A 27439-nucleotide genomic window follows, 5' to 3' on the forward strand; every position below is an offset into this window, starting at 1 on the left:
GCAGGAGTAGCAAAGCTGGACTCAGACCTGGCCAGGCAAGTTCAAAGGCAGCTGTGGTAGAGAGAGTATATGGGCTCAAATTGTGGTCATAAATATTTTGTACTTGTAAATCAGGATTTGTGTGTGTATGGGATCAGAACGATGCCACCTTGAAATGAAACCGAAAAAAATATTGAAACTGAAAAAAATATTGAAACAGAAATAAATGTACAGCGCGGCTGCAGTCACGGACAAACTTGCATGTGTCTGTTCGGGAATGGCAGATGCTGAGAGGTCCAGCGTTTACATTACCGGCTATTTCAAAGTGACAGCCTGAGGTGTTCTTCAGTAAATTGGACTACCAGACAGGAGGACCTGAGGCCCCACCGTATTATTTTCGGTAAGTTAAATGTGTGTGTAAGCTAATCCGTAACTTAGGTCCTTAGGTGAGCACTCGGCTGTCGGGGAAACTTGTTTTGTAAAGTTCGTTTAGCTAACCCGTGCAGGTGAATGAATTTACCCTGACTAAAGAAATCAAGAGAAACGCACCGGGCTGCTCAGTGACTAACCACGGTTACTGTACTTTCTTTATGAGTATTATACTGTAAGAGCAACAGGCTGGACTCTGCTTCTGCTCCTGTGCAGAGCTGATTATTAAATATGTGCAAACAGCAGCATGTTTTCTGTCGCTTTCCACATGTGGAACGACATTAACGCCAACTTTTAAAAACCTGGCACTTCAGTAACCCCTCATTAGTCAATAGCTACGGATTAAATAGCAAAGCCCGATACTTATGTACTGAAACCAACTACTTCCGCTTGGCAGCTTAAGTTAAAATGTTAATTTTTTCCTCTGATTATTTTTTTAGCACTGACTCTGTATATTTTTTGTTTGTTGCAAATATTCAGGTTAAAAAACTGTCCGAATTATATTTAATGAGGTATGTTCACAAAGTCACATGTGCAGTACTCTGTATAGCTTGCATCCTTTAGGACAAATAATTTGAAGCATTAATATTTCTTGTTCAATACTGAGCTGATAACACCTCCGTATTGTCATGGCCCTGGGTCATGTGACCCAGTATTCTGAGTTTCTTGGTGTTTTGTTATTCTTTTTAGTCTAGTTTCATTTCGGTTTATCTAGTTCAGGGGTGCCCAATCCCGGTCCTCGAGAGCTACCGTCCTGCAGCTTTTAGATGCATCCCTACTCCAACACAGCTGAATCAAATGGTTTGATTACCTCTTCAGCATGCCATCGTGTTTGGCAAAGGCCTGATAACAAGCCATTCATTTGATTCAGCTGTGTTGGAGTAGGGATGCATCTAAAAGCTGCAGGACGGTAGCTCTCGAGGACCGGGATTGGGCACCCCTGATCTAGTTACATTCTGCCATGTTTCATGTCCAAGTTTTCTTTGTTTGTCAAGTTCATGTCACGTCTAATCTCCATGTTTTCTGTTTTACTTTGAAAGTCTGTATTCAATGTCAGTGTATTCAGTTTCATTTCTCCTGTCCTGTCGTTAGGTTCATGTGTGTCAGCTGTGCTCCCATGTGTGGCCACTTCCCCTGATCATCCCTCATGTGTATTTAGTCTCTGTGTTTCATACAGTCTGTGTCGCGTCGTCTGTGTACTTCCCCCCGGTCAAGTTAAGTGTTTTTCAGGATTCTGTGCAGTTCATGTTTGCCATTTGGTTTATGTTGTTTTTCATGCAGCCGCACGATGAGGTTCCGTGCAGGTCATGTTCATGTCTCTTTCGTCACGCCACTTGGTTCACAGTTTCCATGCATCTGCACAGCATTCTGTTCACAGTGATCATAGTTATGCCTTTCAGTCAGGTTAGTGTTTTTCCAGTTTAGGTTTTTGGTTAGTTGCAGTCTCAGTCCCTGTTATGTTTTGTCTACTCCCTTCTGCATCAGCCCAAATAAAGGCTCGCTTTCAGTTTAAGTTTTCCTTAAAGTGTCCTTAAGTGTCCTTCCCAGCGCTCATGAGACTGCTTTGCTGCACTGTGGTATGAGGTGCTAACCTGTTGACAGTGTTAATTTTAAAATGTATTCCACCAAAGATAATAGAAGTAACATATTCTGAATACTTTACAACTACATGAATATCCTATTGCTGTGTGATTTATTACTATTACCGAAGGTTACTCTCCATACCAACACCAACTAGATGTTTAAATCTTAATATAAATGAGTAACAGTAGGTGCACATTAGGTAAGGCTGCACTTTTTGCAGTGATCTCGTAAATAAAACAGGTCCGCGGCTCCGAACCGTAGTAAAGGGACCTCTGGCTAATACGTTGGGGTCTTTTTTTTTTTTTTTTCCTGGATCACCTGTTGAGAAAGAAAAAAGAAAACAAGCAGAAGAAGACTAGAGCAATAAAATAAACAACACCATGATGATCTATGGGAATATAACAGTAAATACTAAATGTTAAACATTATTGTGCAGCACGTAAGATCGACAGCGCACAGTGTGCTTTAAGGTAGGAGCCAAAAAGGAGCAGAGCAGCGGCGTTAAGGACGTCCTCGCCGTACCTGGGTCCATCAGGTCCTCCAGACGCGTGAGCAGTTTGGTGAGTTTCACCATTTGCTCCAGGAGCTGCGCCTGGATGACGGCAGATTCCAGCAATACCACCGTCTTTCACTCGCCCAGTTTGAGGACCTGCTGTCCCGCGTTGGTCCCAGCATTGCCCGCCTTGACACCAACTACAGACGCTCAATCCCACCTGCAGAGCGCCTGTCCATCTCCCTGAGGTTAGTAAAAGTGTTTAATACGGTAGTCCTTTATTGATACCTGTGCTAACATGGATGTGCTATGCTATCAATGAATGCTGTCGGTGTTTACTGATAGCAAGCTGTGGTACGGAGACGACTGTTTATAATATTTCTAGTGATACTCGGGTCTCATCAAGTCCCGATTTACAGTGGGGCAAAAAAGTATTTAGTCAGCCACCGATTGTGCAAGTTCCCCCACTTAAAATGATGACAGAGGTCAGTAATTTGCACCAGAGGTACACTTCAACTGTGAGAGACAGAATGTGAAAAAAAAAATCCATGAATTCACATGGTAGGATTTGTAAAGAATTTATTCGTAAATCAGGGTGGAAAATAAGTATTTGGTCACCTCAAACAAGGAAAATCTCTGGCTCTCACAGACCTGTAACGTCTTCTGTAAGACGCTTTTCTGTCCCCCACTCGTTACCTGTATGAATGGCACCTGTTTGAACTCATCATCTGTATAAAAGACACCTGTCCACAGCCTCAAACAGTCAGACTCCAAACTCCGCCATGGCCAAGACCAAAGAGCTTTCGAAGGACACCAGGAAAAGTATTGTAGACCTGCACCAGACTGGGAAGAGTGAATCTACAATAGGCAAGCAGCTTGGTGTGAAGAAATCAACTGTGGGAGCAATCATCAGAAAATGGAAGACATACAAGACCACTGATAATCTCCCTCGATCTGGGGCTCCACGCAAGATCTCATCCCGTGGGGTCAAAATGATCATGAGAACGGTGAGCAAAGATCCCAGAACCACACGGGGGGACCTGGTGAATGACCTGCAGAGAGCTGGGACCAAAGTAACAAAGGTCACCATCAGTAACACACTACAACGGCAGGGAATCAAACCCCGCAGTGCCAGACGTGTTCCGCTGCTGAAGCCAGTGCATGTCCAGGCCCGTCTGAAGTTTGCCAGAGAGCACATGGATGATACAGCAGAGGATTGGGAGAATGTCATGTGGTCAGATGAAACCAAAGTAGAACTTTTTGGTATAAACTCAACTCGTCGTGTTTGGAGGAAGAAGAATACTGAGTTGCATCCCAAGAACACCATACCTACTGTGAAGCATGGGGGTGGAAACATCATGCTATGGGGCTGTTTTTCTGCCAAGGGGACAGGACCACTGATCCGTGTTAAGGACAGAATGAATGGGGCCATGTATCGTGAGATTTTGAGCCAAAACCTCCTTCCATCAGTGAGAACTTTGAAGATGAAACGAGGCTGGGTCTTCCAACATGACAATGATCCAAAACACACCGCCCGGGCAACAAAGGAGTGGCTCCGTAAGAAGCATTTGAAAGTCCTGGAGTGGCCTAGCCAGTCTCCAGACCTCAACCCCATAGAAAATCTGTGGCGGGAGTTGAAAGTCCGTGTTGCTCGGCGACAGCCCCAAAACATCACTGCTCTCGAGAAGATCTGCATGGAGGAATGGGCCAAAATACCAGCTACTGTGTGTGCAAACCTGGTAAAGACCTATAGTAAACGTTTGACCTCTGTTATTGCCAACAAAGGTTATGTTACAAAGTATTGAGTTGTATTTTTGTTATTGACCAAATACTTATTTTCCACCCTAATTTACGAATAAATTCTTTACAAATCCTACCATGTGGATTCATGGATTTTTTTTTTTCACATTCTGTCTCTCACAGTTGAAGTGTACCTCTGGTGCAAATTACTGACCTCTGTCATCATTTTAGGTGGGGGAACTTGCACAATCGGTGGCTGACTAAATACTTTTTTGCCCCACTGTAATTCGATTTATGCCGTTATCAGTGTTTGAATGATAGCATGGCTGTGGTGTCATATCAATGTATGCTCTCGCTGTTTGCTGATATCAAACTGTGGTATGAGGACCACTGTGGGTTAATCTTTGTAGTGATACTCACTCCTTTCTTTTTATTTAGACCTGGTTTAATTCTGGGATAGTTGAATATTTGTATATAATCCCAGCAGACTGTTTTAGATTATATCTAATATATATCATGTAATTATCCTTGTAATTACAAAAGGTTTTATGTAAGATTTATGTTTTGTAATTTAAATCTGACATCACAAAAGTATTTTGGAATTTGAATAATGTATTTTGTAACTGCAGCATTTTGTCCAGGTTCCTTGCCACCGAGGACTCCTTCAGGACCATCGCATTCAGTTTTCGAGTTGGCGTGTCCTTGGTGAGCCAGATCACCCCCCAGGTAGCGACGTCCATCTGGGACTGTCTAGTGGACGACTTCATGGCTGTGCCTTCAACTGAAGACTGGCGGTGCATTGCAGAGGGATTCCAGGAGCGCTGGAACTTCCCTCTCTCCCTCACAGTAGAGGTTGTATCTGCGCTCCATGGAGCTCCGTCCTGAAATTGCGGAGAAGTGTGTGAAGGCAACGTGTGTTCTCCACAATTTTCTGTGCTGTTTGGACAAGAGAGGGGCACCTGCTGTGAGGGGTGTGGCACCTGCTGTGAGGGGTGTGGCACCTGCTGTGAGGGGTGTGGCACCTGCTGTGAGGGGTGTGGCACCTGCTGTGAGGGGTGTGGCACCTACTGTGGTGGAGCCGTTGCAAGGCCTGGGTCGTGTAGCAGCAAACAACTCCTCCAGAGAGGCTGTCCTGGTGGGGGAGAAGTTCATGGCCCACTTCTCGGCGGAGGGAGCCGTGTCTTGGCAACCAAAGGAGTAGCCTGTTTGAAGTCTGAGTGACTTCCCCACAACGGCTCTTTTGAGAGCCACCCACAAACCTCTAAAGAGTGTTCCTGTCTTTTTTAATTTTTCTTAATAAATGGAGCTCTACTCCAAAATAAACTAACCTCTCTTTACTCTCTTAAAGACATATTTACATATAATTGTTACACAAAGTTTTGGCTGTCTCACCTTGTTTTGGTACAATCTGCCAGGTGTAACAATTTTTAATCATGTTTTTGCTGGAGAAGTGCAAGGTTTTAGTCAACACCATCAGACACAAAGAAATGTAAAAATATATATTTTAAATTAAGTTGTTTCAGCTATTTTGACTATTACCAGCTTCTCTGTTCTACTGTTTATGCACATATGTTTTCAAAGTAATTATACCACATTTAAAAGTAAGATTGTTTTGGCTTTTTATTATTAGAGTTAGGCAGCACGGTGGTTAGCACTGTTGCCGCACAGCAAGAAGGTCCTGAGTTCAATTCCAACATCAGGCTGGGGTCTTTCTGTGTGGAGTTTGCATGTTCTCCCCGTGTTTGCATGGGTTCCCTCCGGGTACTCCGGCTTCCTCCCACCGTCCAAAGACATGAAGCTTGTGGGGATAGGTTAATTGGATAATCCAAATTGCCACTAGGTGTGAATGTGCGAGTGAATGTGAGTGTGAATGGTTGTCTGTCCCTGTATGTTGGCCCTGCGACAGACTGGCGACCTGTCCAGGGTGTACCCCGCCTTTCGCCCTATGACAGCTGGGATAGGCTCCAGCGCCCCCCGCGACCCTGAAAAGGATAAGCGGAAGCGAATGGATGGATGGATGCATGGATTATTAGAGTTACAGTCATACATATTTTCAGAAGCTTGTATTTAATCTCCATAAGAAACGATCATATTTAGCAGCGTGAAAATTACATATTTATTTAGAAAATTACGTATTTTTATTGGAAGATCATGAGGGAGGAAAATATATGGTTCTTCAAAACAGAAAAATAAACAAAAAATCCATATTATGGAGTTGACAAGTGGTGACACATGAGTAGAAAACAGGATATTATTTCTTTCAAAATGACCATTAAACCTTAACAACCTTTGTAATATCACAAGACACATCATAACAATTCTGTTTTTGCACATGTCAAGTTCTACATCTTAATAGTTCACCAGCAAGTAGCTGCCTACTGCTCCTTGATTCCTAAAGTACTCTGTGGTTGTGTGTTTAGACGCTGCTGGACTTTCTCTCCTTTTGACTCTCTGTGCTTGTTTCCAAAACCTTCTCTTCTGCCTTTTTTTCTCTTCCTTTCAGATCACTGATGTTCTTTATTTTTCCCTCTTTCACTCTATTTCTCCATCTTTCCCTTTATGAGAAACTCAGGCTGGCTGTTAATTTTTTCTCTACTTATTTTTTGATCATCCCTGTTCCTTCTCTTTTGTTCCTCTACTGACAGCTTCCTCTTTGCTATTCTAGCCTGAAATGTACCATTTTGTAATTGCTATAATTTTTCTGAAGCATATGCATTTACACATATTAAGGATGAATATTCACAACACAAATATGTATTAAGCAACAGAAATGCTATCCGGTCTTTAAGTCTGATGTCATTAGCCGTTTCCAGGTCCAAACTCCGCTGCAGATCCCAAAGTCAAAGGAACTCTGCGGCATCACTGAGAGTTACAAACTGTCTAAATTCTTTCATCTTTAATAAAATGATCAGTGTGGCTGTTTTACCAGGTGTAACATCCAGGCATCCATGAAAACAGAATATATGAAATTTAACAGAGTTAGAAGTTAGCTCGCCGGTTTCCACCTTAACACCAGCTCTGCTATCACTTCCAACATAAATGAAGACAAAACTAAACAGCACTGGCGTTTGTAGGGTTACTGATGTTGGACTAGCTGGTGTATAATGATGTGCTACGTGATTGCTAGCAACACAGCTATGTTAGCGTAACATAAACACAGTGAAACTTTTTTCCACTTGATAAAAGTTAACGTGAGGGTTCCCGATGGTTAGGCTGACAGTGATCACTGACTGTTTTTAGGGGCTTGTTCAGATTAAATAGAACAAGATAAAAAAGAATAAAAACATGTTAAAACACAACAGCCTTAATAAACACAGAGTAGTTTGGACCCGAAAGCAGGGTTCATACATCATCACTTAAAAGACCAGCTCTCGGGGCAGAGATAGCTCAGTAGATAGTGTTTGCCCCATGATCGTTGGGCAGGGCTCTAGACTAACTTTTTGCCATGGGCGTACGCGTACCGGCACAAAAGTTAGGCGCACACAAGTTTTATAATAATTTATATAATATAATGTGTTTTTCTGGATACACTGTGCTTTTTCAGCATTCAAAGATTGATGACACCGTGTCAGAGCACTGGCTATGAATTTCAGAAGGATCAGGCCTTAACAGAAAAGTTAGCAATAGTTCTTTTCCTGTTACAGCTACATCCACTTCTGTCGTGCCCAGGCTGCTCACTAGGGCTGGGTATCATCACTGATTTCTATAATCCATTCGATTCCGGTTTTCAAAGTCCCGATTCGATTCAACTTAGCCTCAGACAGTCAGAAATATTATAATTCTGATCATTTATCAGTACTGACTTCATCAGAATTGTGAACATCACAGCAGATTCCTTTGTGTGAAAGTAACTGAGAATAAAACACAGAAAAACATGAAGGAGATTTTCCTGGTCTGGCTTTTTATAGCAGATAACCTTAAAAATATTCTACAATGTTCTGCATATAAAGTTTAAATTTCTTCAGTATTGAACAACAGAAAAAATAGGCTTTCTTGAAGAAAAAGACAGTAGCCGACAGCACTGTAAACAACGGTAGACTGGTGGGTAATAAGCGAATAAATAATACAGAAAACAGAGATTGGAGACGGGAAACTGTTCTTGAAGTACAGAGAGAGATAGAGAGAGAGCTAGCTGTGCATGGATGTGATTTTAATAGTCGTGGAAGCAAAACAGCAAAATTCAGCTCGGTGAATTTTGGTTGGAGAGAGACAAAACCTGCAGCTCAGAATCAGCGCAAAAAGACGTAAACACATCGCGGACCGGACGCATCAGATTCGCTAAGCTCCGACAGCGTGTCCGTCTACGGGCCGTCGGGTGAGAAAGCCGAGAAAGACAAAGTTAATTCTGATGGGTCGGGTCCGCTCTGTGTTTACGTCTTTGTGTGGAGTCCGTGTACCTGCTCTGATTTGCTGTTTGGTTGTTGTTGAACTGGTTTTGTGAGCTTTAATCTGAGAATCTGGCGTTTCTGGCAAAACACAGTTATATTTAAAAGTCGATTCAGGATTTAATGAATTGATATCGCTTTATTCAAGCTACTCACCTCCCACTTCCACCTGCACTTTCAACTGGACCACGGCCAATCAGAGAGGTCCCGCCCCTTACTATCTCTGATTGGTTTAGTCCACGATAGGGACAAAATGTGTGTCTGTTGTTGACCACAGGGAAGGTTGCAGATTTTTTTTTATTTTTTTTGCTACCCGAACAGTTGGTCGCACAGGTGCAACCAAATATTTTTTTTTAGTCGCACCACTGAAAAATTTGGTCGCACTCTAGAGCCCTGTTGGGGGTTCAAATCCACCAAACAGCGGCTATCCTGAGATACCCTTGAGCAAGGTACCGTCTCTACACACTGCTCCCCGGGTCATGGATTGGTAGCTGCCCACTGCTTCACTGAGTAAATGGGTTAAATGCAGAGGACTAAGCATTTTCCTACAGGATTAATAAAGTATACATTAACTATGAGATTCAAGATCAGGCAAATTCCATAATATTCGACACATCTGTAAAGCAGAAATATCAGTAAAATGCACAGGAAGTAATATGACTGAAATAGTAATAAAAATAACTTAATATAATTAGTGAATAGGACACTTTTGTGACATTTGCCAAAATCATTAGAAAAAGGGTCAACACCGTCAGGCAAAAATCCTGATGGTGCTGACAAAATACCCTACTTTCTCTCATAGCACGTTTTTCTGACAGACGCCATCCTGTTGTTCATCAGTTGCTTATGGCCTCTACTGTGGTGTTGATGCACTATGGTTGTGACACAGAGTTTTATCAGAAAGGTATGCAATAAATGAAATAAAAATTAAAAAAACTCACCAGAGCAGTGACCTCATGGCATGTGTATCAAACAGGAAGTGGTAAAGGGGTCCTCACAGTGTAAGTTACCCACAATAATTCCTTATTTTTTTGTACTTTTTAAAAAATCTGATGGTGTTGACAGAAACTTTGGACATGTTTTGTCCCTTATCTCAAGAATCACTGATATATTCTCAAAATCTTTCATAAACTGCCTGCTTTTCAGGAATGAGGTGGTAATTCGATTTTGGAGCAGTTCTTGAGCCATAACCAATGATGAGCAGCTTTCCTCACTGTCACTGGTACGGTGCTGCACTGATGCCTTCCTGAGAGCCAATGCAAGCACAAAGAGTTAAGTCAGCAGTTTTTTGATGAGCTTTCAATATTTCCTTTAACTAACGGGGAGTGAGGTCCTTTTATCTCAGGCATGTCAGGAATACTGAAACCTGGGCTGACTGACCTGACCACAGCCTCTATGACTTCAGCATCACTGTGTCCTTTACACAAGAGGCTGACTGGCCCACAGATCTTGACACCTCTCCTTACTGTCACTTCTTGAAGCCTGTTTGCTGCTGTAGGAAACACGTTTTATGGAGCTGTCAGCTGACTCGGCGATGTTCTGTTCACTCTTTGACACACCCTGCTAATTGCTTATATTAACATCTCTTGGCTGGTCTGAGAATGGGTTGGCGTTCCCCGGACAAGCTGGAGGAGGCTTCTCTGCTTGGGCTGCTGCTGTGTTACTGCTGCATTTCTGCTCATCAGACTCACCTAATGAGATGGCTGGAACTGTTTCTTTTTGGCGAGGTGTCTGATGTCAGCTGGCAGTGATGATGATGATGCCACTCGAAGCTGCTTTTTCAAGTTTGATTCAGTTAGTCTTGAGTGGAAGCGCCTCTTTGCAAGAGTCAGTTTTGAAAAGACCTGTTCAAAGTGGTACGTTGTCCCAAACAGAGATGCAAATTTCAGGGCATGTCTCGCCAGGATGGGAAAAGCCTCAGCATGAACGTACAGTTTGTGAAAGTCCAGCAGAGAGAGGCTGTTATACTTAGCTTTGAGCTCGTAGTTGTTTTGCAGCCCAATTATTTCCACTTGGAAAGTGTCTGGCACAGATGGTTGCACATTAAACGGCGTAGCAAACATCTCCAGTTCCTTTTGGATATTCTTCACATCTTGAAACCTGTCATCAAATGCCTGAATGAGTTTTGCACAACGACTGTTGTTGTGATTTGGCGCTACACAAATAAAATTGAATTGAATTTAGAATTGTCCCTATTGCCAGTCTTGGCAGCCGGGGGTCAGTCCGCCAGGGCCTCCGCTCCTGGCCGCCACCCGGCACACAATGCACCCAGCTCGCACTGGAACGTTTCGCAGCCGAGTGTGAAGCAGCGGGAATGAGGATCAGCACCTCCAAATCTGAGGCCATGGTTCTCAGCCGGAAAAGGGTGGAGTGCCCACTCCGGGTCGGGGATGAGTTCCTGCCCCAAGTGGAGGAGTTCAAGTATCTCGGGGTCTTGTTCGCGAGTGATGGGAGAAGGGAGCCGGAGATCGACAGACGGATTGGGGCTGCAGCTGCAGTAATGCGGACGCTGCACCGGTCCGTCGTGGTGAAGAGGGAGCTGAGTGTAAAAGCGAAGCTCTCCATTTACCGGTCGATCTACGTCCCTACCCTCACCTATGGCCACGAGCTGTGGGTAGTGACCGAAAGAACGAGATCGCGGATAGAAGCGGCAGAAATGAGCTTCCACCGAAGGGTGGCTGGCCTCTCCCTTAGAGATTGGAGCCTCCTGGGCGCCTCCTGGGTGAGGTGTTCCAGGCATGTCCCACCGGGAGGAGGCCCCGGGGCAGACCCAGGACACGCTGGAGAGATTATATCTCTCGGCTGGCCTGGGAACGCCTTGGTATTCCCCCGGATAAGCTGGAGGAGGTGGCTGGGGAGAGGGAGGTCTGGGCCTCTTTGCTTAGGCTGCTGCCCCCGCGACCCGGCCTCGGATAAAGCGGATGAAGATGGATGGATGAATTTAGAATTTGTTTGTTTTATTTTATTGTGAAAGAACTATAGAGGAAGCGACCACCTTTTCGCACATGCGTAGAAAAACATCCTAATTTCCTGAACCGATCAGGCAGCCAAAGGCAACAACATGGCTGCTGATAGCGATGTGAGTTTGTTTTGTAACATGTCAGTGGTCGTGTCCAAATTCATGGGCTGCATCCTCCTGAGGACCCGGCCTTCGCGGTCTATGTGGGCCGGGTCCTGAGAAGGTCGGGTAGGCCGGAAGTAAACGGCTGTTAAATTGGACGGTCTCGCCTTCGGATTAGCGTCACTGCTGTCTCGGTGGAGTTTAATAAACTCGGCCGTCTGCTCCTTGCTGTCTAAAATATAACAGGACACTGGAGTAAACTCTCGACCATCTCACACTTCTGTTTAATCAGTTTTCTGTTTGACGTTTATTCAGCTGTGTGAAAACCAAGGAGGAACCCACCTGGGGGATTAATAAAGTTTTATTTTATCTAATCTAATAACTTTAATCTCAGCCAAACCGATTTACTCACGAACAAATAAAACACTGAAAAAAGTCCAACAATAACATTTTTAGGTTGTCTAAGTGACTTATATATCACGTTTAACCTGAGTAGCGAAAGTCTGCGGTGATCTGAATATGATGTGCCGGGAGTTGTGCCGTTCTCTGCGGCTTCAGTGACCCTCGAGCTCCCGGCTAGCTATCGAGCTGGTGGGTAGCAGACGTGTAGGGACCTTGCTCAGGGGTACCTCAGCTTAGCTTTTCACTTGATTCAAACCCCCAACCTTCTGATCCCGGGGCAGCCACTCTACCTACTGACCTATCCCTCACACACGTTTACATCGTTGAACAAGTCTGTGCCACAGAGCACGCTGCATCGCTGCATCGCTGCATCGCAGCAAAGAATGGGTTTGGAGGATTTTTTTAGAAGTGATGAATTGCTGCAGCCCCAGATTACGCCAATGAACACAACATATTAAAACCAGTCTGTGTAGCACTCAGTGGTCCGTGCAGTGACAGTGCTGACATACATGCCAGTACAATGCAGTTCTGCAGCTTGTTGCTCTGTGTTTCAGTCGGACTGTTTAGTTTAGCTGGATTGTTGCTGGTTGAGAGAAACTGAAGCTGGATGTCGGGCGTGTACCAGAGATCCTGCTAGTAATGCCTTCTGCTGTTTATCTTGTGTTCAGTCAGGTGCCGATGTTTGTGCAGATCCAGCAGAAGTGGAGGCGGATGTATGCCGGAGAGTGCAAAGGACCAGGCGTGCGCACCGACTTTGAGATCGTTCACCTGCGTCGAGCGCCCGTGCAGTACAACCACCTGTCCGGCCTGCTCGACATCTTCAAATCTAAGATAGTAAGTGCTCTGGAACAAACATCTTTATATGGATCATATTTCAAGGTTGTTTGTTTGTTTTTAATAAAGAAAAATTAAAATTGTGCAGCCACAGAGCGTCATGTACCCATGTTCTACAAGTATCACCTCAGCATCCTGTTCCAGACGATTTTAGGACGATGTGAATCCTGTTAAATGCAACTAATAATCATAAAAGCATCCACGAAGTGCATGTAAATGTATTTTCTAAAACATTTATTCATCTGGTTTTTCCTGCTCATGTACAGTCTCTCCTCCTCCTCCTCCTCCTGCTGTGCTCTGACAGTCACACAAAAACTGTATTCAACTTGAAAATAACACAAACATCTTATCTTATAATAAGAATATATTCTTGTAATAGTTCGTCAAAGAGCAGGTTGATAACAGTACAGCACACTGCTTAGTTATGTGAACATTGGGAAAACAGAAGAGGAAGAAGAAGACGTCTAATTCTGTGTAAATTCGGTTTCTGGATTTTTGTGGAGTTAATTTGTGAATAAAATAAAGACTGTTAGGAAGTGGATGTCGGTTTAATGATCAGTTTGTTTGAACTTTGTTTATTCCTATTCCTGGAAACACAATGGATTCCCAGACATCACGTTGTTTAACCCTTTCATGCACAGTGGTCTGCAGCTATTCAAAGGCTGTTTTCTTGTATTTGTGTTGGTGTTGATGGTAAACTTGCACAGAAACACTACACACTGATGTCTCCATACCCTTCATAAGTCAAAACCGATGTTGTCCACCTAAGTGGACATTTAAAAAATGAAGTTCAAAAATCTTATATTCATTCCTAAAGAAGAATAAAAATCCTGATTGATGTTGTCATCATCCACACATGAGGGTTAAATGTGTTCAGTATGTTCCCAGAAACAGCCGACAATGACGAGGTGTAATCCACGCCTGTACAGAGAGATTAATGCTGCAGCTTGTTACCATAAACATGAGCTGATGTCTTCCTGTTGTCATCAGGGTTGTTCCCTGTTCCCTCTGCCTCCAGTCAACATCGCCATTCGCTTCACCTACGTGCTCCAAGACTGGCAGCAGTATTCATGGCCACAGCAGCCTCCAGGTAGGCAGTACATGTCATGTCATTAATACACAAATAGAAAAATGTAATATTATTATTAAGAAATTATTAAATTTTTTTTAAATACATGTCAGCAAGTGGCTGACATCCAGAAACCCTGCCAGTGGCTTTTAGGAGTCGTGTGTGTGATGCAGGTCATGTTGTTGTTTCCTGTGGAACGATTGTACCTGCTGGTTCCAGGTCGTTCTTCTGATAAGTCTTTTCACTCGTCTGTCTGAAATCGTGTGGGGAGCGCTTGGTCGTGGCTGGTTTATCGTAAATAAATAAAAACCCTGCAGGGGCAACGCCAGGTTTATGGCCCCAACAGTGCTCACTGGAACCTTCAGTAACTTAGAAGTTCTTCTGTAGCCGATGCCATCAGTCTTAAGTGTGCAAAGGTCTTGAGAGAGCTTGTTGGTTTTACCCATCATGAGACGCTTCTTGTGTGAAACCTGGCTAATGAGGCCATAGTTGGGACTGAACCGGCTGATATTAATTTGCACTAAGTGGCAGGATTGCTCTGTAATTACTCATAAATGTGTCTTTTTGCACCTTTCTTTCTGTCCAATACATTTCCCCCGTGTCATTCTTCATTGTTAGACGTCATGTATGGACATCTATGGTGGCGCTGGGTGATATGAGGAAAATGTAATATCACAATATTTTTTTGCTATATCACAAAACACGAAATAAATCACGATATGTTTAAGTTATTTTCAACCATATAGGATCTAAATTTGCACTTATTCAAACCGACCATTCAGGATGGTTTTCTATTGTCAACATAAAAATGATCTGAATGAACTGAAATGTTTTCTTTTAACCATCAGCTGCACACAGAGGATTTTCACAGATTACAGTATAATCACAGTAAGTCTCTTTCTGTGGTCAACACTAGACTTTAACATCAAAAGATCACAGCAACAAAAAACGACGTCAAGAAAAAAATCATGAGTCAAAATAAAACGACTGAAATGAAAAAGCTGCTCTGTTGTTCCTATAAAAATGGCAAAATAAAAAAAATGGATGACATCAAATTACAGAAACAAGTCGAGACAGTGACTATAAAACAGTTTATTTAATGTTTGCTTGGTGTGCAGGGAGACGTTGACATGCAGGGTTTAAAACATCATTTCTTTTGCAGCGAGATTCATTCTCTCACCGTCTGAAACTCCTGATGTCGCCATATTTTTACCTGTTCAGTTCAGTTCAGTTTTATTTATACAGCACCAAATCACAACAACAGTCGCCTCAAGGTGCTTTATATTGCACAGTAGATCGTACAATAATAGATACAGAGAAAAACCCAACAATCATATGACCCCCTATGAGCAAGCACTTTGGGGACAGTGGGAAGGAAAAACTCCCTTTAAACAGGAAGAAACCTCCAGCAGAACCAGGCTCAGGGAGGGGCGGAGCCATCTGCTGTGATTGGTTGGGGTGAGAGAAGGAAGACAGGATAAAGACATGCTGTGGAAGAGAGACAGAGATTAATAACAGATGTGATTCAATGCAGAGAGGTCTGTTAACACATAGTGAGTGAAGAAGAAACACTCAATGCATCATGGGAATCCCCCGGCAGCCTGCGTCTATTGCAGCATAACTAAGGGAGGATTCAGGGTCACCTGGTCCAGCCCTAACTATATGCTTTAGCAAATAGGAAAGTTTGAAGCCTAATCTTGAAAGTAGAGATAGTGTCTGTCTCCTGAATCCAAACTGGAAGCTGGTTCCACAGAAGAGGGGCCTGAAAACTGAAGGCTCTGCCTCCCATTCTACTTTTAAATACTCTAGGAACAACAAGTAGGCCTGCAGTGTGAGAGCGAAGTGCTCTAATAGGGTGATATGGTACTACAAGGTCATTAAGATAAGCACAGAGGAAACTATTTCTAAGCTAAAATTCATGCATCAAATGATACGCAGCAGATAAGACGGATGTAATCAAGCTACCGATAGAAAGAACATAGTAAAGGACAAATAAAGTGTCTTTTTTTCCTCATTGTTCTATGTGTGGGCCTCCTACTTCCTCCCACAGTCCAAAGACATGCAGTTAGTGGGGACAGGTTCATTGGGGCCCTAAATTTCCCACGGTGTGAATGTCTGTCTCTGTGTTTGCCCTGCGGCAGACTGGCGACCTGTCCAGGGTGTGCCCCGCCTCTCATGACAGCCCCAAGCACTTTACATGTGATGTAAAGTGGACTTTTCTTTTGTTGCCACGTCCATGATTTAGAAAATGTTACACAGATGTTGTCCTGCTTCGCTGTGCTGAAGCGTGTGCTTCATGAAAAGTTTGAATAAGAAAATATCAGGTCAGTAACTGTTTGTGTTCCCTGTAGGTGAGGCTGTGACAGAGCTCTTTAAACTCTGCTGTAGGACTGAGTGTACAGAGGAGATTCCTGGAAGAGGATACGCTGAAGATGAGGGCAAAGGTCAGGTTCCTGGCTTTACTTGTTGAGTGACCATACTGCATTCTGGAAACGTGCGTAGCTTACTGGGAGATCTGGGCATCTGTGCTGACCCGGGCCTCAGCAATTGAACAGAAACTCTTGGATGTGTTTGTCGTCTGTAGAAAACAGTGATATCAGCTCTGCTTTGTCCAAGCTGACCGAGCCAGCAGCAACTGTGCCCATTTCCAAACTGTCTGTCTCCAACATGGTGCACAGTGCCCGGAAGCACATTCGCCGCCATCGACGCATCGATGAGTCGCCCCTTAACACCGAGATACTCAATTCTGTCCTTCTGGTAAGAGTTAATCATGTAACCTGTTTAAAAGGCATTAACTAGTCGGAGTTGACTAATACTTGACTGAGTTTTAATGGTTTCAGCTCATTTTATGAGGAAACTGATTCTGACAGAAGAGGTGTGGATCCCGTGTTAGGAGACGGTGAGCGTGATATTCAGAGCAGCAGAGACCTCGGAGCGTGTGGTAGTTTGACTCGTACTGATGTGGCTCCTCTGCTTCTTTTCACAAACAGTTTTTCCTTCCTGGTTACTGTTGAGCCCGTCACACTCAGCAGCTCGAGCTCGAGCTAAGACAGCCTTGAATCTTAAAACTACAGCCGTAATTGCATTTATGTCTTAGAGTGCTGGCCACAGATATTGATCCCATCTGACAGCAGCTCAGTAAAGCACAAGAGCGTCATCTTAAACAGGATATCAGGCAGCGTTCTTATTTTTATTGTCTACTTCTGGTCACATCCTGCTTTTGCCACTGAGCGATCAGCATCCTGTGTTTTATCATGAAGTGATGACTACGTGAGCTGCACTTGTTTAATTCTTCTAACATCTAGAAAACAACAGAGTTTCTAAATGACAGACTTATTTATTTGTGTTTGTGTCTCTGTTTCCAGATGCTGCTGTGGAGAAGTCTGACTGTAAGAATAACACTCAGCTGTCCAACTCCAGTGGGACATCGGAGCAAGAGAAAACCTCTGATTATGTATGTTTGCCTCTTCACCACTCGCACACTCAAGGTTACACTCAGGTCAGGTCCAATATAAGTTTCAGAGTGAAGACAGGCTCAGTGCTGTCAGTACTTTGTCAGGATTTTTATTGATTTCATGGTCTTTTCCCTCGTTGTAGAACCTTTTCCACCAGCTGAAGTCGGCCCCCAGTGACAGTCTGACCTACCGTCTGGCTCTGTGTGTGTGTCTGTTCAACTATTACTACGGTGGGCTGCGGGCTGTTCTCTAAGTAAATATATTTCTAAAGGTGCTTTGATGTGAAATTATCACCAGATGTCGGTAACAACACTTCCAATCCAGACGTGCAAAGGAATCAAACCACAGATGAAGTTGTGTAATAATACAAAGTGACACAGGGACATTTATTTATTACTTTATACAAATGTTGGTGATGACAGTTCATGGCAGCGTCTGTATGGAGAAACCAGTCCCATCATTGCTCATGACTTTGACCCACTCACCACACAAACAGTCTATAAATCCCGAATGCTCCGTGGATCCTTCCCACAGATTCAGCTCAGGTGATTGGCTGGGCCGTTCCAGCAGCTTTACTTGATTCCTCTGAAACCAACCGTTTCCATTGGCTGTGTTTGTGATCATGGTCTTGCTGAAACATCCATCCTTGTTTCATCTTCATCATCCTGGTAGATGGCAGCAGATTCTAATCAACAATGTCTCCATTCATCCTTCCTGGAGTTATGTTTAATGTCTCAGTGCTGTACGCTGAATAAACAGCCCCCCCCCCCCATGATGCTCCCGCCTCCAGACTTCAGTGTTGCTGTGGTGTTTTTGGGGTGAAGCCACCCAAACATGGTGTGTTTACAGCCTTCAAAGAGTTCAGTTTTGGTCTTTTGTGACCAAACTATATTAAAGATAAAGCATATTGTTGTACCTATGCATTACACTGGAGCAGAGCTTACATACACTCAACAAAAATATAAACGCAACACCTTTGTTACTGCTCCCATTCCCCATGGGATGGACGTAGAGACCTAAAATTCATTCCAGATACACAATATAACCATCCCTCCCAAACAGTGGTCACAAATCAGTCCAAATGTGTGGTAGTGGGCACATCTGCTATATTGAGATAATCCATCCCACCTCACAGGTGTGCCACATCAGGATGCTGATCTGACATCATGAGTAGTGCACAGGTGTACCTCAGACTGCCCACAACAAAAGGCCACCCTGGAATGTGCAGTTTTGTCTCACAGCAAAATGCCACAGATGCCACAAGCAATGAGGGAGCGTGCAATTGGCATGCTGACAGCAGGAATGTCAACCAGATCTGTCGCCCGTGCATTGAATGTTCATTTCTCAACCATAAGCCGTCTCCACAGGCGTTTCAGAGAATATGGCAGCACATCCAACCGGCCTCACAACCGCAGACCTCGTGTAACCACACCAGCCCAGGACCTCCACATCCAGCAGGTTCACCTCCAAGATCGTCTGAGACCAGCCACCCAGACAGCTGCTGGAACAATTGGTTTGCACAACCAAACAATTTCTGCACAAACTGTCAGAAACCGTCTCAGGGACGCTCAACTGCATGCCCGTCGTCCTCATCGGGGTCTTGACCTGACTCCAGCTCGTCGCCGTAACAGACTTGTGTGGGCAAATGCTCACATTCGATGGCGTCTGGCACGTTGGAGAGGTGTGCGCTTCACGGATGAATCACAGCGCTTTGTGTTCTGCGTCCTGATTGGCTGCAGACTATTGTTGATCTCCTCCGTGCCGTCTCTCCTGTACAGTACAGAATCGCTTATTCATTGGTTCATTAATGATTCATTGATGTTGAATTATCTCTCAGCTGCTCTGTTCTCATGTGCTGGACCTGAAAACACGGTTTGATCTTTGGTTTCTGTAATACTGGACTTATTTGTCTACGAAGGTTTGAACTTTGAGAGCTTAAACAGGAGAGAAACGTGTGAAAATTTTCATGTCGGTCTGAGTGTATAAAGTGTGTAGTGACGGGTTTTACCTTAACACATCTATAATAATTGTAAAAAATAAAGTTGGCTACTTCAGATTTCACCAATCGCAGGTTATTTTTAGAACGTAACTCCCGCGATAAACGAGGGAGCGCTGTATACAAATACTGAGAAGTATAAAATTTGAATCCTGTCTCTCTCTGAGGTGCGGGGGGAAAAAATATCGACAAGTCGATCAACATCATCTACAGATACATTCGACATCTCGAGAAATGTAAATCGCCACTTGATTCGTCCATTTGGTTGAAAAACCCGACCTTGAACAAGGAGCGAATATCACACCGGAAACTAAGCGCTATGCGCCGGAAGTAGCATATGCTAAGGCGCACAGGTCTAAGTTATAGGTCTAAGTTCCCCATAATGCACTGGGTGTTTCTTCTTCACTCAACATGTGTTAGTACACCTCTCTGCATTCGGTCCGTCTGCCCCTCATCTATCGATGGATGTTAGAGGCTTTGGTTCCCACTGTCGCTCACAGATGGTCACCTAATGTTTCCTGTGTAACTGCAGGGTCTTTGCCTTATAACATAGAAGCAGCTTGAGGTAACTGTTGTTGTGATGCTGTGTGTGTGTAATAAAGCTCCCTTACTGACAGTGGGTCACCACAGCTTGTAGCTCCATGTATTTGATGCGGCACGTTTGCCCTCGCTGACACAACCCTAAAGGGATTTGTGTGTATGAATAAAGTTTATTGTTCATACAGTTCATTGCTGTATGTCTGTGAAAGGCTGAATGAGGGTTGTAGCTCCCTCAGCAGCTGTGGAGCGATGGAGATGTGGTTAGTTAGACACGCTGCTTTAGTTTACACTACAAACCACACTCACCTGTTTACACTCCTTTTGTGTTACAACCACCTTGTTACACTCAAACACCAGATGATGCATCTGAGCCAACTAAGGATTCACTGAGACTGAAGAAGCTCGAGATCATAATGTGACCAAGTGGTCGGCGGGGTTATGCACAAAATAAATAAACTTGACAACGCCACCTAGGGGAATTACACCCCCAGGAAATATATTTAAGAAAAATAAATAAAAGGAATAAAAGAAGACCGCACAGATTCAAGGATGCACACTGAGGCAGGTTGGCTTCCAATATTAAAACAGTTTTATTTATAGAAATAAATAAAATATTATAAATAATATTTTATAAATAAAATATTAAAAGTCAAGATGTAGCGTCATTATTGACAGTGTCCTACAGTAAAAATAAACAATCGTGGAACTTGGACTTACCAGCAGCCGTGGAACCAAAAGAAAATCACACCAAAAGAATCACTGCAGACCACCCAGTGCTGTACAAAAGAAAGTGTGAAAACGACCCACCACCTGAGGTCCCAGGGCCACTGGCTCGTCCTCCTTCACTGAAATAAAACACAGAAAAGTATGTTAAAAGAATAAAAGGACACTGAGCGTCAGGCTCGCTACAAATCATAAAAAGACTAAAACACACTTTAATAACTTTAATAAAAGAAATCACACACACACACACACACACACACACACACACGGGAAAGGCTTATTCCCCACGGGTCAAACTACCACTCGTGCTGGTAATAATTATTCTCAGGCGTAGGCCGGTCTGGCTCCCCACCGGCTGAGACCGGCCACCCAGGCGATTTAGAGTCCCAGCACGACACTCGGGCAGAGAATCACTTCAGCCCGATCACAGAAGTGTGGGTACGAGCAACAGTCCAGGGTAAAATAGAACACCAGGCGAACCCAAAAAAAAGGTAAGCCTACTTAATAAAAACAAGATAAGACAAAACAAGACAAGACAGCAGACTCCACCAAGGAGGAGTTCACAACAGCAACTGAGAAGGCAGTCCACTCTTCCAATTTAGGTTGGACAATTTACCATGGAGAGGTGAGTACAGCAGTGAACCCTGAAACAGATAAGTGTAACCTTAAACTCTTATAGCTATGAATGCTAATAAAAGTAGTTCTAACAGCTTACCCCAGGACCGGAGGCACTATACTCTCATTGGTGGAGATACCACGAACACCTCTCTCCGCAATGGCAGAATTAAACAGACTGCTGCGCTACAACAGGCCGGAAAAGGATATTAACACCAATTCCAGTATTCGGAGGGAATCCAAGGTTAAGCGAGAGCATACCTGTAGCTGTCGTATAATCGGCTCTTGCTGATCAGTCCGTCGCAGTACGCCAGCATTTACTGCTGTATCGTACCAGAAGCTCGGGAGGAATTAATCCAACAAGACATCGGCTTAGCTTTATACAGGCTAGCGCCACCCTGCAATCAATGTGCAGGTGGGTTCCCAATTAACCCGATCACCTGATACAAGGAGCGAGTGCAGTGGAAAGAGAGCGAGGGTGGTAGAGCGAGCGAGAGAGAGAGAGAATGAGAGAAGAAAAACAACGGAAGGCGAGTAGCCCATCTGGCTACAATAAGAATTTGAGGCTCAGCTGATACAGTATCATAGGAGAATCCAACCATTGTATGTCAAGAGACTATAGGCAGTGAAAGCTCCATCTGGAGGAGGAACGACGTGGTTCAGAGCGTTGCCTCCTGCAGCTGGTGACATGTTCAGATTTCAGCTCTGTCGGTTAGAAAGTCTGTTTTTGTTTTTCATCTGTGTGTTGCTCTTTCATCCTTTTCTTCTTCCTGTTTCTTGCATCAAGCTGGCTGACTTCACCACTGATGAGGTAACCATGAGCAGTAAGCCTCGTGTCGCTCACAGTTACATTTAACATAGTGCGATAAACACACTCAGTCATTATAAGGTACATCCTCTAAAGGTTCACATAACAGACAAACAGGATAATAAAAATAATCTGGTTCTTTGCAGCGTCCTCAGATGAACAACACACGACATTATTACACGTCTCAGTATTTGTTACACTGAACACAAATATAAACACAACACTTTTGTTTCCATGAGCTGAACCGGATCCTGACTGGTTTTGCGACATGTGTGTCATTGTGCTACACATGTACGGCATATTTCAGAGTGGCCTTTTATTGTGGGCAGTCTCAGACACACCTGTGCAATATTCATGCTGTCTAATCAGCACCTTGACATGCCACACCTGTGAGGTGGGATGGATTATCTCAGCTAACGAGAAGTTCTCACTAACACACATTTAGACAGATTTGTGAGCAGTGTTTGCGAGCAATGTTCCCTGTAATGTTTCACGTGTCTGAACACACAAACTCCCTGAGCGTCCCTTGGACCACTGTGAGCAACAGCAGACGTGTGCACTGTGGTCACACCAGCATCCAAGAATACTTTTACACAACAAGACTTCTTCAAAAAAGTAACTGAGTTTTGCAAACAGAGTTTTTTGCAGCTGTTTACCTAAAAATGCAGCCGAGGTGTTTTTTAAATAAACATTTCAAACTATTTGCAGAACAATCAGCTGTTCTGCATCAAATCTGATGCCACACAAATTATTTGTGCCGCTGCAAAAAATAATTTCTGTCCACTATGAGATGAAGGAGAACAACAGCCTGATACCTGCAGGCCTGACAGCAGCAGATGTGTCACTGCTGCAACACCTGTAAACCATTGTTCTGACACACACAACAAAACTATTGACTACACTACACACTAACTACACACTAACTACACTCTTAACTACACACTAACTACACTCTAACTACACAAGATTTGTGCTAAACTTGGCAATCGCATCTCAAACACGCCGTCACTCCTAAAACTTCCCCCTTCCTAAACAACTAAATGTCATGTTGCCATATCATTTTTTGATTGGTCGACATGGTGCATTTTTCCACCAATAGGAAAGGCTGGTGGGGGTTTGTTTTGGTGTTGTTTTTGCTCACAGGCTTTCGAGCGTTTTCCTTATAAAACGGCGTTTTTACCGTTTCTTCCTGCAGTAAATATAAACAACGACAGTATTCAGGAAGAAAACCAAACATTGCAGATATTTTATCATAACTCTGGTTTTACGTGGCCGATCAACACAATTCAAAAACTGGTATAAAGTCCACACTTTGTCCGTCAGTTGTTCCGTCTGTCCTGCTCACATCTCCAATGGTTGTACACGTTGTCATTAACGTGGCTTCACTCCACATCAGCCGCTTTGCTAAAACACCGGTGTCGCACATAAGGACGCTGTCATAGCCTGTCAGCCACGTTGATCAGCTGCGTATATACGAATGTGAATCGCGTGATTGGCTGGACTACGGGATAAGGTGGCCTCGTTCTGATCCCATACGGGAGCAGCCAGTCACTGACTAACACTGCAAAACAGAATCGTTAAAGTTTTCATTTTAATTTCAATTCAGGTGATTTTTCTTTTTTTTTTTTTTTTTTGTGCGCAACGCAGATTTTCTGTGCAGAGACCGTGCCAGCAGTGCGCAATTGTGCCAGCAGTGCGCAATTGTGCACGCGCGCAGCTTAGAGGGAACATTGCTTGCGAGTGTCGGGTCTTTTGTGTTTGTAGAAAATGTTTCATATCTTTGAGTTGAGCTCATGGAAAACAGGAGCAAAAACAAAAGTGTTGCGTTTATATTTTTGTTCAGTGTAAATGATAAAACATCAGGTTTGACCCAGAATACAGTTTGATCCACATGATGGCGCTGTGAAAAGTGCGCGCTGTACTGGTGGCACCAGTGTCCCCAGCCCACAGACCAGTGCTGCCACTAATCGAGTTTCATTAGCAGCATCTAAATGCTGTTTAAAGGTGGACTTCATCTGTCACACAGGAGCAGTTTGGCTTCGCTTTGCTTAAATAATGACCTGGTGTATTTCTGTATACACACCTGCTAAGGATCAGGTGACTCTTATAATAAAAGGTTAATACGTAAAACCTTAAAAATAAAAAGGGCTGTTTTTAGCAGTATTTAGGCTGCAGTCTGTGTATTATGTCCATGATATTCTACAGTGGGGCAAAAAAGTATTTAGTCAGCCACCGATTGTGCAAGTTCCCCCACTTAAAATGATGACAGAGGTCAGTAATTTGCACCAGAGGTACACTTCAACTGTGAGAGACAGAATGTGAAAAAGAAAATCCATGAATCCACATGGTAGGATTTGTAAAGAATTTATTGGTAAATCAGGGTGGCAAATAAGTATTTGGTCACCTCAAACATGGAAAATCTCTGGCTATCACAGACCTGTAACGTCTTCTGTAAGACGCTTTTCTGTCCCCCACTCGTTACCTGTATGAATGGCACCTGTTTGAACTCATCATCTGTATAAAAGACACCTGTCCACAGCCTCAAACAGTCAGACTCCAAACTCCGCCATGGCCAAGACCAAAGAGCTTTCGAAGGACACCAGGAAAAGTATTGTAGACCTGCACCAGACTGGGAAGAGTGAATCTACAATAGGCAAGCAGCTTGGTGTGAAAAAATCAACTGTGGGAGCAATCATCAGAAAATGGAAGACATACAAGACCACTGATAATCTCCCTCGATCTGGGGCTCCACGCAAGATCTCATCCCGTGGGGTCAAAATGATCATGAGAACGGTGAGCAAAGATCCCAGAACCACACGGGGGGACCTGGTGAATGACCTGCAGAGAGCTGGGACCAAAGTAACAAAGGTCACCATCAGTAACACACTACAACGGCAGGGAATCAAATCCCGCAGTGCCAGACGTGTACCGCTGCTGAAGCCAGTGCATGTCCAGGCCCGTCTGAAGTTTGCCAGAGAGCACATGGATGATACAGCAGAGGATTGGGAGAATGTCATGTGGTCAGATGAAACCAAAGTAGAACTTTTTGGTATAAACTCAACTCGTCGTGTTTGGAGGAAGAAGAATACTGAGTTGCATCCCAAGAACACCATACCTACTGTGAAGCATGGGGGTGGGAACATCATGCTATGGGGCTGTTTTTCTGCCAAGGGGACAGGACCACTGATCCGTGTTAAGGACAGAATGAATGGGGCCATGTATCGTGAGATTTTGAGCCAAAACCTCCTTCCATCAGTGAGAACTTTGAAGATGAAACGAGGCTGGGTCTTCCAACATGACAATGATCCAAAACACACCGCCCGGGCAACAAAGGAGTGGCTCCGTAAGAAGCATTTGAAAGTCCTGGAGTGGCCTAGCCAGTCTCCAGACCTCAACCCCATAGAAAATCTGTGGCGGGAGTTGAAAGTCCGTGTTGCTCGGCGACAGCCCCAAAACATCACTGCTCTCGAGAAGATCTGCATGGAGGAATGGGCCAAAATACCAGCTACTGTGTGTGCAAACCTGGTAAAGACCTATAGTAAACGTTTGACCTCTGTTATTGCCAACAAAGGTTATGTTACAAAGTATTGAGTTGTATTTTTGTTATTGACCAAATACTTATTTTCCACCCTAATTTACGAATAAATTCTTTACAAATCCTACCATGTGGATTCATGGATTTTTTTTTCACATTCTGTCTCTCACAGTTGAAGTGTACCTCTGGTGCAAATTACTGACCTCTGTCATCATTTTAGGTGGGGGAACTTGCACAATCGGTGGCTGACTAAATACTTTTTTGCCCCACTGTACATTACAGTAAAAACAGTAATTATATAAAGAACAGATGGATCAGGATCCTGTCTGTGTCTTTACTATGATCTCAGCTGATAATGAGGCTTGAAAGAGACATGTTTGAACTTTTGCATTGATCAGACAAATAAGCCTGCATGTTTGCATGAGCTTTAACTGTAAAACATGAAGCCTTTATTATTAAAAAAACAAAACCCTTTTAGTGTCATACAGGTAAGAAAGCAGCGAAGCGTTTTTCTCTCTAACAGATGTTTCATCTGTTTTCTCTGCCGTTGCTCTGATGGGACCTGCAGGGTGTTTTTGGTGACGTGGAGGTTTGCACAGTTGCTGCCTGTGGTGTGTGTAGAAATGTTCATGTTCTAGTCCCACTGTGAAGCACATAGACGTGTCCTGACTTCCTGTCTGTCCCACACTCTGTCTCTGTTTGTTGCTGCCAACAGTACAAGTCATCTTTGCAGATTTTACTGAATTAACAAAAACATATTTACTGAAAGACTTATTCAGTAAACATGTTTGTTACACTGAGACTGAAACAGAGATCCCTGTTTACGCTCATAGAAAACGAGCCTCTGTTTTACTTTATTGAAATCATTTCTAATCACAGACAGGATCAGCAGCGTGCAGCTGCAGTGAGGTGTTAGTAGAGGAGCTGTGTTTGTGAGCTGTAGTCTGGATCAGGTCTCTGTGGGAGACTCGGTTACAGTACTTCTGAATATCCACGTGTCCACCTCACACAGCACATTTCTTCAGAATCGGTTGCTGTTTGCTAACATTTGACCTTTGCCCTTTTAGGCTGCCCTTCTGGCGCCCGTCGATGAGGACTTGGGATCTGACAAGAAGCAAACTGGGGGAAGTAGCAGAGTACCAGACTTCCCTCCTCCAGCAGGCCGGGAGATCTTGTTGCGCACCTGTGTGCCGCGACCAGCAGCGTACTCCAAGGCGCTGCCTCAGCGGCTCTTCTGTGTCCTGATGAGGGAGGAGTTTAGGTTGACCGGAGGCTTTTCCACAGACACGTCCTCCTTTTAAGTCCTGTGAACAATTCACACCTGGGATGAAGATAAGTGAAGGACACAGGATGGAGACTTTCACATGTATGAATGTGGCCATGGAGTAAGATCATAGAAATACATTTCTTCATTTGTTTGCTTTATTTGTAAGAACGGTGCAATATTTCAGCATCTACGGCTCGCCCAAGCTTAAAAGCAGGAAGCAGTATATTACTGGCATTGATTAAGAAGCATTTATGGCTTTGTCTGGAAATATGTGAAACTAAATCCTTCTGTGTATTCATAAATCTGCAGCTTCCTGCAGCTGTGATAAAACAGTTTCACACTAAAACCTTCATTTTACCTTCAAAGCTTCTCTTGATGCCTTTTTAAGGAAATGAAATTTGTCGTTAGGATGGAGTTCCCCATCCTGCACTCACCACACGCTAACACAACCTTCTCAACTCTGATATTTAGTAGATTATATTTCAGTTGCAGGGATTGGTCCTGATGGTAAACATGAGAGTCGG

General features: G+C 43.8%; 2 protein-coding genes across 7 annotated transcripts in view; one reads left to right on the plus strand and one right to left on the minus strand.

Annotated features, from left to right (window-relative positions):
- The window catches only part of LOC146645978 (rab3 GTPase-activating protein catalytic subunit-like), a 139315-nt gene that overhangs the window by 55653 nt on the left and 56223 nt on the right, over positions 1-27439 (minus strand). The gene's annotated exons all lie outside the window — the stretch shown is intronic.
- On the plus strand, positions 15-27281 carry LOC146645981 (rab3 GTPase-activating protein catalytic subunit-like). Of its 6 annotated transcripts, none has more exons than XR_014908761.1 (9): positions 15-33; positions 261-379; positions 12742-12907; positions 13898-13997; positions 16328-16420; positions 16561-16733; positions 17342-17430; positions 17574-17684; positions 26716-27281. XR_014908761.1 is itself a non-coding variant. In XM_085391257.1 (8 exons), the coding sequence occupies exons 3-8, from the start codon at positions 12752-12754 to the stop codon at positions 17590-17592; spliced, it is 630 nt and encodes a 209-aa protein (XP_085247383.1). In that variant the 5' UTR covers positions 15-33; positions 261-379; positions 12742-12751; the 3' UTR covers positions 17593-18199. The 6 variants fall into 6 exon arrangements, 3 of the variants coding, with proteins under 3 accessions (XP_085247383.1, XP_085247385.1, XP_085247384.1); XR_014908762.1 differs by having other exon boundaries at positions 17574-17661; XR_014908763.1 differs by lacking the exon at positions 26716-27281 and adding an exon at positions 18799-19734 and having other exon boundaries at positions 17574-17661.

Source organism: Rhamphochromis longiceps, linkage group LG19 (assembly GCF_057381845.1).
Source record: "Rhamphochromis longiceps isolate RC_006_pf linkage group LG19, R_longiceps_female_GT1.1, whole genome shotgun sequence".
In the NCBI taxonomy this organism is placed as follows: Eukaryota; Metazoa; Chordata; class Actinopteri; order Cichliformes; family Cichlidae; genus Rhamphochromis; species Rhamphochromis longiceps.